The sequence below is a fragment of the Oryctolagus cuniculus genome, chromosome X, assembly GCF_051225735.1.
Source record: "Oryctolagus cuniculus isolate XC-2025 breed Fujian yellow rabbit chromosome X, ASM5122573v1, whole genome shotgun sequence".
Taxonomy (NCBI): domain Eukaryota; kingdom Metazoa; phylum Chordata; class Mammalia; order Lagomorpha; family Leporidae; genus Oryctolagus; species Oryctolagus cuniculus.
Window position 1 is genome coordinate 51,316,469 of NC_142888.1, and position 10,944 is coordinate 51,327,412.

The following is a 10,944-nucleotide window of genomic DNA, read 5'->3' on the forward strand; positions in this document are numbered from 1 at the left end:
GGGACCTAGAATTTTTTTTCTCATATTAAAGCAGTTGTCCCTGTGTCTGAGTTTTCCATGTACTCAAACCCCCACCCGTGGAGGTCTCTTGCACACCCCAAGATCCCCCTACATAATCAGCACCCTGCACTGCTAGTGGAGGTTTATACCACACTGCAAGACTCATTCACTTTGTCTTTCTCCAGCTGCTTGCCTTGTGGGGGAACGGAACTGCGGATTGAGACTCCACACTCACTTGCTATGTAGGATGTCTGAGTGACACACACTTGACTCTGAAAATATCTAACCACCAAGGCAGTAATTAAAGTGCAATTTTCCTACCTTGGCTGGTGCATGAGGTTTTCTGGTTGCTGCAGTGCCTGCTTTTCTGTATGTGTGTGTGACCTCCACTATCTTCTGAATAACAGTATTGGGCTTTTCCGTGGCTTCTGCAGGGAGACGGGATGCCTGGACAGAGTAGGCCACCTGAAATGGAGTGGGACACATCTCCCCCTCTGCTAGAGCCTCCAGTCCACAGGAGCACAGAGATCTGGACAAGTCCCAAGTTTTTGGGAAATATCCTCACCTGTCTACTCAAAGGATGGAGTTGGGCTTGAGAAGTACAATGAAAGCAAGACTTAATTCACAGTCTTGCAAGATCAGTGTCTGGTGGTAAGGCACACCTGATGCAGTTTACAGCAAACTACTCCCTGGCGTGACAGTACACACCTGGTTCCTTATTGGCTAAGTACTATGGGGTTACAACCTTCACAGATGTCACACAAGTTTTATTATTTCCATCTGTTTTAGTTTTGCTACGTTAACTACACCTAACATTTTTTAAAGATTTATTTATTTATTTGAAGGTCTGAGTTACACACACACACACACACACACACAGAGAGAGAGAGAGAGAGAGAGAGAGAGAGAGAGAGAGAGGTCTTCCATCTGCTGGTTCACTCCCCAATTGGCCGCAACGGCCAGAGCAGCACCGATTTGAAGCCAGGAGCCAGGAGCTTCTTCCGGGTCTCCCACATGGGTGCAGGGGCCCAAGGACTTGGGCCATCTTCCACTGCTTTCCCAGGCCATAGCAGAGAGCTGGATCAGAAGTGTAGCAGCCGGGTCTCAAACTGGTGCCCATAGGAGATGCTGGCGCTTCAGGCCAGGGTGTTAATTGGCTGTGCCACAGCACCAGCCCCTACCCCTAACATTTTATTTGATCAACACTCGGTTTGCTTTAAGACTTTCCAGGTTCATGTACTTTGTAATTTGTAACACAGCTGTCATGTCATGCAAATTTCCACACATCTGCAAGCTGTTGTGTTAGCTGGTTGTTAGTATTTTCTACTTACAGCTGAACACCATTCTTTGAAAATGACATGCCCACTGCTATTTACTCAGCACCACAAAGCAGATAATTTTACAACACTCCCACAATTTCCTTCTAGCCCTCTGGTAGGTATCCCCTTCTAAGAACCCCTGATTCTATTAAAGAGAGACCCGATTTATGTCCCTATATATTTTTCTTTTCCAGCTTGTCATAAATAGAATCAGCCTGCTTATAGCCTTTTGCACATGATTTTGTTCCCTATCAGGGGGCATGAATGGAACTTCTGAAGGTGCAATGCACTCTCTCCTGCCCTGTCTAGTAGTTATCTGACTTGAACACCTTATAATTAATCATGCAGTTGCAGGGTTATGTTTTCTACACTTGTATATATGGTAGACGTGGGCAAACTGTCTACCAAAGTGGCTGGCCAACAAAGTGCCATGGGTTCACAACTTCAAGGCATTTTTTTTCTCTAGGTTAAACAAGAGTTGTATTTAGTCCTCAGCTACAGTATATTTCAGTGCCTATTTTAATATGCTAGCATTGAACCATTTCATCTAAATCTCACCTATTAATATTTATGGATCCTTCTGTTCACTGAAAAATTTGGGGACAGTGATTTTCTTTTTTTTTTTTTTCCCAATGATTTATTTACTTATTTGAAAGTCAGAGTTACACAGAGAAGGAGAGGTAGCGGGACGTCTTTCATCTGCTGGTTCACTCCCCAGATGACTGCAATGGCTGGAGCTGGGCTGATCCGAAGCCAGGAGCCAGGAGCTTCCTCCATGTCTCCCACGTGGGTGCAGGGGCCCAAGGACTTGGGCCATCTTCCATTGCTTTCCCAGACCATAGCAGAGAGCTGCATCGGAAGTGTAGCAGCCGGGACTCGAACCGGCGCCCATATGGAATGCCAGCACTCGAACTGGTGCCCATATAGGATGCCAGCTTTGTAGGCGGCGGCTTTACCCGCTATGCCATAGCACCAGCCTCGACAGTGGTTTTCAAAATGCAGTTTGCAAACTACTGGCAAACCATTCTTGAGGAGATAAATATAAAACCCAAAAGTAAGGGCTTAAAAGCTTTTATAAGTAATTGGGGCCAGCGCCGCGGCTCACTAGGCTAATCCTCTGCCTTGCGGCGCCGGCACACCGGGTTCTAGTCCTGGTCGGGGTGCCGGATTCTGTCCCGGTTGCCCCTCTTCCAGGCCAGTTCTCTGCTGTGGCCAGGGAGTGCAGTGGAGGATGGGCCAAGTGCTTGGGCCCTGCACCCCATGGGAGACCAGGAGAAGCACCTGGCTCCTGCCATCGGATCAGCGCGGTGCGCCGGCCGCAGCGCACCAGCCGCAGCGGCCATTGGAGGGTGAACCAACAGCAAAGGAAGACCTTTCTCTCTGTCTCTCTCTCTCACTGTCCACTCTGCCTGTTAAAAAAAGTAATTGGGAGGAAGGCATTTGGTGCAGCAGTTAAAATGTCACTTGGGATGTCAACATCCCACATCAGAACCCCCAGAGATTGAATCCCAACTCCACTGTCCATCCCACCTTCTTGACAACAGCACGTTTGAATATGCATTCAGACGAAGCAGTTGTGACAGAGAGTGTACCGTCTTAATCCTAAAACACTTCGTATGTGGGACAGTTAGGGAAAATATAGGGCAACCTCGGATCATTGAGGATGGGCATTATTGTCTATTTTGATATCGGGACATAAGTTCGCATGGATGGAATGGATGCTTGCAAATCCTTTCTGTTCTGAGGGATTCACACTCATCGTTACTTTAATTCTCCCATGGTCTTGACTCAGATGCTGTCAGACCCCACCCATCGACTTTCAAGCCGTATAATGGGGAAACAGTGACTGCAAGACCTAGCTGAGTTTTGAAAGCCGATGTTGGAACGGACGTAGCTGGAAAGGAAGAGGTGGGATGAGGCCTGGACACTCGATGCCCACCACCTAATTGGCTAGCGACCTCCATGTCAGACACTATGTTTGGCTTCAGAGCAAGCGTCTTTGTCCCTATTGGCTGGTACCTGAAGGGGCGGGACAATATGGAGCTAACTGATTGGCTTGGGACTGACCAATGAGAAGCGCGCCTCACGCTTTGTAATTCGTGCCGGAAGCCTTGAGTCGTTTGAGGAAATTCCCTGCGACCCTTGCGGTAACGGCCGTTGCAGGGTGTCGCAGCTCCTGCTGCTCGCCTCCCAACTCTCCCTCCGCAGAGACTGTGGCTAGATCCACCGTTTCCGCTCAGTCCGGTCTGCCTAGACTTGAGACATGAGCTCCCACAGTAAGGCGTCTGGTTTTAGCGAAGATATCGGCCTGAAGAGTGAGGAGCAGACAGTCTGTGGGAGCTCCGGAGCCCTGCGGGCAGCTGGGCAAAGCTGGGATTTGGGGCTGCCAGAAAGGGATGAGGGCCAGGAGCAGGACCAAGGTGAAGGCAGAGGGGAGAGTGGGCCCTCAAGCCCGCAGACATTTAACTTGCCGTTGGAGTTGGACTCCGATTCGGAGCCTGAACTGAGAATGATCCAGGAAGGAGAAGGGGTGCTCCCTGGCTGTGAAGCCCGGCCTACCACTCCTGCTTCTGACGGGGAGGGCCCTGTGGATTCCATGTCCCAGGTTGCTGAGGCGTGTGCAGCCATCGTGCGGCTGCTCAGCGATCCGGATGCTGGGGCTTTGAGCAGATTTCCAGATGCAGAAAGCACCTGTGCCGAAACAGGGGCCATTTGTGTGCGCTTTGAGGCAGATGCGAGCAGTAAAGCTATGCTAGACCCCAGCTCGGTGGAAACACTCCAGGCTTGTGCTGCCCCTCCATACATGAGTGCTTCAGGGACAGGCCAGATCTGGGACAGCAGAAAGAGAAGAGTAGACAGATCGCATTTAAGCATTAGCATGATTGTCCAGCGTGCCTGCAGGGATGGCCTGGTGGGGCTGCCTTTCCGCCTTACCTCCTCCGATGATCTCGGGATAATGCAGCCCAGGCGGGTGAGCATTCCCCAGGAAAGAAGGGGCTTGTTCAAGTGCAGCAGCTCTGAAACACTGGTAGGGAACCCCAGATGCTCAATTTTCCTTAGCAGGGAGAATTTCCCTCACATTTCAGTCCGTCTGTTGACCTCTACTCTCTGGGGTTTCACTTGGACCATGGAAAGACAGAGGGTGCGAGAAGTGGCTTCCATTATCTCTAAGAAAATGCAGAGTGATGGAGAGGGTAGGCCCAGCTGCCTGGGTGCTGGTGCTGCTGCTGCTTCTGGTGCAGGGGGGCTGCCCCATGCCACTCCCAAGAAGGAGTTGGTCCAGAAGCAGAAATCCCTAGGGATTGACACTAACGTTGTCCTTGGGACAGCTTTTGCTCCGTGGGGGCACAGAGAGTCAATAGCTCCCATGGCGTCAGTCTCCTTCCCTAAAGTCTCACTGCCTGAGAAGTCCAGCATGGTTTCCCTGCTCCATGGGGGATCCAAAAAGTCCAGTCAGGGCTGTGCTAGGAAGAAACGTGGGACGAGGAGGAAGAGGGATTTCCAGGCTGTGGTCAGAGGAGATGGTGGCCTAAGCAGAGATCCAGTCCCAAAGACCCAAGTGAGTAGGCCTTCTTCTTTCTCTCCCTCTTATTCTCCCTTTATTCTCCTCCTCCCCTCACTGAGAGCACACCTTTCTAGGCCTGCTGCCTGTGCCCCTTACTTAGAACTACTCATTGGGAGCCTTGCGTCACTAGGACGCCAAATTGAGATCCTCAGGTCAGGGACAAACATTTAGAGGGCACTTGGTGTGTGCCAGGCACTGTTCTTGATACTCTTCATGTTTGGGTTACAAGGCAGGGCTGCCAGCTGGATTTGAATACATCAGGGGACTCCCTTGCAGGCTGGGCTGCAGAGCTGTGGTGTTTACTTTTCTCAGCCTCCTGATTCCTCTCTCTCAGATGCTCCCCAGTCCTGCTTGGCAGAGGGTGTGTGCTTCTCAGTACCAATATTTTTCTCCCTGGCTCAACTCTCCTTCCTGGCCTATGACTGAGAAGAGAGAAAGAGCTGATGAGATGAGCCTACAGTTCCCTTGCCTGCTCCTGACCTCATCTCATCCTGGCTCTACACATTTAACCCACACTGGCACTGACACCCTGGAGCAACTCTGAGAAATTTTTGTTTTAGCTTCCAGCACACATGGCAGGGACATCTTCCCAGTCCAGTCACCGTGGAGAATTCAGCAGTGGGAACCCTAACACCAGAGACCACCCAGTTGGTGCAAACTGGCAACCTTTGTCTCCCAGCTGGGGAGACATCATACCCAGAAGCCCTGCACTCTCTGGTGAGTCCAGTGGGTTGGATTCAAGTGGAGGGGAGAGGGGCTAAAGATGGACAACTTCAGACCTGTCATTTCTGGGGATTCAACCTTGCCCCCAGACTTTCCTGCCTATCCAGGCAGCTCACCCCCAGGAAACCAGGCTGGCCTAAGGCTGCATCATCCTCTGAATGGTGTTTGTGAGGTGGGGGTGGTTTGTGTTAGTACTCCAAGCTGCAAAACCAGTAGATGGTCACTGAAGCAGAACCTTTCCTGCTGAGTCCTGCACAGTCATGTCACTTCTCCCAGAAGCTGGCTGTGCCTGTGGCTGTCCCAGAGTGTGTCCTAGAGCCACAACCCTAGGGAATCACTGGGGCACATGGCCTGACACTAGGTCACTACTGTCCAGTGACACTAGTGGGAAGGCAGGCCAGAAAGAGGATTGGAGTCCCTGAGCAGAGCAGGGCAACTTTTTGCCAGTAGAAGGTGAGACTGTCATTCCCTTTCTACCTCACTTCCTCATTGGAAAGTTTGATTTTGCATTCTCTTTCAGGTGATCTGGAGCTACCTGTCCTTCCTCGAAGAACAGAAAGGCCGCAGTTGCCACCTGGAATAGAGGGCTGTCCTAAGGTAGTACAGCCTCTGGCTTCTAGAAATGCAAGCCCAAACTGGGTGGTGGGATATGTGTCCAGGTTTAACTGACTCCTGTGTCTCCTACTCACTGTCCCACACCACAGGAGAGAGGGTGCCTCCTTTTCATTTAGGATTCCAAGCCAATGTGGCCACTGTGCTGTGGGAGGTGCCAGATGAAAAGGCTGGGGGCATGGATGGGGAGGGAGCAGGCCAATATATACTCACCATTTCGCTCTCTCTCTCTCTCTTTTTCTCTGTCTCTCAACTGCTGTGCCAGTGTGTCGTACTACAGAAGGAAATAGAAGACCTAAGAAAGGAACTAGGTTTGTTGAACCCTGGGCTGGCTTAGGGCTGGGACTGGAGCAGACTGGGGAGAAGTTGTGCAAGTGTCAGGTCGTGGGCCAGCGGGGGATTGCAAGTGTGGTTGGCATCACAAGAACTCATATTCTTATGGGGAGAACCAAAGAGGCTTGGCTCTGGATGCTTCTGTTCATTTACAGAAGGGGTGGGGAACCTTTTTTTTCTGAATAGGGACATTTGGATACTTACAACATCATTCGTGGGCCATAAAAAGTTATCAAATTAAAAATGAGCTTGCTGTAGATTTATTGAATTTTGAGTAAAGTCTAGGTCGCCTTGGTAGGGCTGGACCAAATGATTTTTCTGGCCTGATACAGCCCATGGGACAGAAGTTCCCCACCCCTAATTTACAACAAAGGGTGAGAACAAGGGAAAATGCAGCATCTCAGCTGCATGTGAATTTTGCCAAAGAGTCCCAGGGATCTTCTTTAGCACATTTGGAGCTACTGCACATGTTTTCTCTAGAAGTGCTGCTTGCTGTAGCTTGTATGGTTTCTCCTGTTGTTTGGATTATTTATTTTTCAACAAGTTCTGAACGATTTTGATATGACCCAACGTTTAAGAATGGTCCATTTTGTTTCTGTTTAGAAGACGGTCCCACATGTTATACAGGTGATTGGTAGTTTTGTCCATCCCAGAGCTGTCTGCAAGGTCACAGGATTAGGTGATCCCTTTCCCCTTCCTGGCGGTACACTTCCAGGCTTCCCATAGGCCAGTGTCTGAAGTGCCTTGTTTTGTTTCTGTATTTCAGCAGTGATGTGGGCGTTCGCTGAGAAGTTACAGACCCTTTGAAGTGAGTGTTACACATATACATACCATGCCACTTGCCACAGTCCTGGCTGTTTAGGAAGGACGTGGGCAAGCCCTGGCTTGGGTGTGACATTGCCTGTCTCTGTTTCGCAGGTTGAACTCAGCATCTCCCAACAGAAAAGCAGCTGGTACCTGTTGAGCTCAGAATCTGCGACCCAGCTGCTTCTCTCCGGTTTCTCTCCAACCAGAGCTCCCTCTCTGCCCCTGATTTTGTCTCTTTCCCCACCCCAGTTCATAGAAGTTTCAAGTTAAACTACCTCTCAATCATCTGTGCTCTACCTCCTCTGGAGGGTGAAGAGCTGCTCCATGACCAGGCATTTTTAGAACAGTTCCCCTGTTTAATGTGCACCACAATTAAACTTTGAATTTCATTTTCCACCAACTTTGTTTAGTGTTGTAGTGTTGGCCGCATCTTCCCGCCTAGCAGTGCAGTCCTCTTTTTGGACTCCTATTCTCCCTCTAGTTCACTGTTCACAAGGACAGCTTATCTGGACAGTGTATGTCATTCTCAGTTTCACTTCATCATCACACTTTTTTTTAACAAGTGAAGAATTTAATAAATAACTCAAACACAATCCATAACATCTAAGGAAGTAACAAAACTGTCAATAAATTAAACCCCTTCCTTAAACTCATCTCGTGTTGTTCATATCATTTCTTTTTCTTACTAATTCCAGAATCACTTATGAAATACATGATGAGGGTGAGCCTCTCAGTTTCTAGGCACAGAATAGTTAATAATAAGTGCCTATGGCTTTTATTTTTGTTTCTATTTCTGCACTAATAGAGAAATAGATCAAAGTAAAATGAGTGTTACCTGCCTAATCTGAGTAAATTGTTTGAAACCATTTAAAATAATGAAACCAGTTAATATATTCTGTAGGACTAGCTTTTAAATAATTGTTATTGAGTACTGTTAGCAACCAATTAGGGAAAACTGGTCATGTGCTAGACACAACATAATTTGCATACATTATTTCACTTAATCTTTATAAAATCTCATATATAATGTTTTTTTGCATTTAATAAGTGGCCGAGGGACATAGCAACAGACACAGAATCACACAGCTCACAAGTGCAGAGCTGGTGGTATCTTAACCCAGGCTCACCTTTTCCAAAGTTGTTTCTCCTCCCCACTTCCCACAAGTACATTAAAAGAGTTCTTTAAAGGCATTTCCTTTACCATAGACTGAATGTTCTCAAAAACTAATGGTACAGGCCGGCGCCACGGCTCACTAGTCTAATCTTCCGCCTTGCGGCGCCGGCACACCAGGTTCTAGTCCCAGTCGGGGCGCCGGATTCTGTCCCAGTTGCCCCTCTTCCAGGCCAGCTCTCTGCTGTGGCCAGGGAGTGCAGTGGAGGATGGCCCAAGTGCTTGGGCTCTGCACCCCATGGGAGACCAGGATAAGTACCTGGCTCCTGCCATTGGATCAGTGCGGTGTGCCAGCCGCAGCACGCTGGCCGCGGCGGCCATTGGAGGGTGAACCAACGGCAAAGGAAGACCTTTCTCTCTGTCTCTCTCTCTCACTGTCCACTCTGCCTGTCAAAAAAAATTTTTTTATTTAATGTATACACATTTCATGTATTTCATGAATACAGATTTAAGAACATGATCCTTCTCATCCTACCTTCCCTACAGCCTATGCTCCCACCTCTCTTTTTCCTCCCTCTCCTATTTCTACTCTTAATTTTTACAAAGATCTATTATATTTATCTTTTATTTTATTACTTTATACTCATAAAAGATTAACCCAACACTAAGTAAAGAGTTCAACAAATAGTATGAACAAAAAAATTATTTCTCAACAGGTGAGACAGGACTAAACAATCATTGAATCTCAAAATGTCCATTTCACTCCAGTACATTTTAGGTACTCTATTAGATAACACAGATCAGGTAAAACATATGATATCTGTTTTTTTGAAACTGGCTTCACTAATATAATAGTTTCCAGTTGCATCCAATGTGTTGCTAAAGGTAGGATTTCATTTTTTTTTTTTTATTGCTGAGGATTCCATAGTGTATATACACCAGAATTTCTTTATCCAGTCATCAGTTGATGGACAATTGGGTTGATTCATATCTTAGCTATTGTGAATTGAGTATAATGAACAGGGGGGTGTACATCACTCTTTCATATGCTGATTGCATTTTGGTTTGAGTAAATTTCCCAGAGTGGGATTGCTAGGTTGATATATTTTCAGATTTTTGAGGTATCTCCATAATGTCTTCCACAAAAACTGTACCAGTTTACAATCCCAACAACAGTGGATTAGGGTACCTTTTGCCCTACATCCTTGCCAGCATTGTGGAGATGCTGCACAAGTGCCTTTCAGGGGGTATACCCCCCTGAAATTAGAGGCACAGATGCAGTTTCTGTTCATGCCAAACCAGGCTGGTGATGGGCACACCCACCCCAAAGGAATGTGGCAGTGGGAGCAGCAGGGGGCTAATGGACATGAATTGGTACCTGGAATATTTTTGGGAATTTGTAAACTTGCACGAGCATCTAACTAGGCCTGTCTCTGAAGATTTACAACACAACTGTAATCCCTGTTAGACCACCAGACCAAATTCCTTTTCCCAAATCTTTAAGTTGATGTATAACCTTGCCTACATGGCTGATGACCTGTAGACTTGCTGGTACACTCTATATAAAAATGGGAGCACATAGCTATCCAGAGGTGTGCTCTTAGAATGGATGCTCCCGTGTTCTTTCTCTCCATTTCTCTCTCCACAACTGGTGCCCGAATAGTCACCCTTGGCACAGCGTGAAAGGGATGGATCACCACACCTGGCAAGGATTACAGATGTGTCACTCATCTCGTTAATCTCTGAGATCCTGGCGAGTCATTAACATGGGGAATTCCCTCCCCCAGGTGCAACAAAAACATAAGAAAGAATTGTATTATTTGCTAAAACAGGCAGGACACTCCATCCCTGAAAACATCATCGGACAATTACTTCAGGAAATAGACAGATGTTGCCCTTGGTATCCTGATGAAGGTACCTTGAAGGTGATGGATTGGGAAAAAATAGGAGAAGAATTACATGAAGTGCCATAGGCTCCCATCTTTGTGCTTCAGGCATGGTATTGCTGCTGGATGCATTCAGCCACGTTGTGAGCCTGTTGGAGGCTCTCCCTGGCCAGGAGAGCCACCCAGCTATTCCAACTTTGCCAGAGGAGATTTGTCCCTCAGCTCTTAAGGCTGCTGATGAAGAAAAAGTTAGTCCTGTTGTTGCTCTTTCCATGGGGCTCTTACCATGAGCCTCCTGCCCAATCTGCCCCGCTAGGCATGTTAGAAGAAGCCCGAGAGCAAGAGGACCCCTTATCAGATGTTTGTCCTATTATAAGACCACAGAATGCCCCAGACAGGCATGATTCTCTACCTTATAATATGTTTAAAAAAGTAAAATAGAGCCTCACTGATTATGGCATGTAAAGTTCTTATACTATGGGATTGTTAGAGACTATTTATTGGAGAAAGTTAGGAGATGGTGCCCTGGGCTTGGCAAACTTTAATAAAGGTGCTTGTAACTGCAGCACAGTATATGGTGTGGGCATA

The 10,944-nt window shown here is 47.7% G+C and overlaps 1 protein-coding gene across 1 annotated transcript; it reads left to right on the plus strand.

The window, feature by feature from the left end:
• The first annotated feature begins 3,397 nt into the window (after positions 1-3,397).
• Positions 3,398-7,954, plus strand: LOC103351869 (uncharacterized protein CXorf49C). Its single transcript, XM_017349670.4, has 6 exons — positions 3,398-4,878; positions 5,445-5,601; positions 6,128-6,204; positions 6,485-6,530; positions 7,319-7,360; positions 7,471-7,954. The coding sequence occupies exons 1-5, from the start codon at positions 3,583-3,585 to the stop codon at positions 7,357-7,359; spliced, it is 1,617 nt and encodes a 538-aa protein (XP_017205159.2). The 5' UTR covers positions 3,398-3,582; the 3' UTR covers position 7,360; positions 7,471-7,954.
• The last annotated feature ends 2,990 nt before the right edge of the window (positions 7,955-10,944 follow it).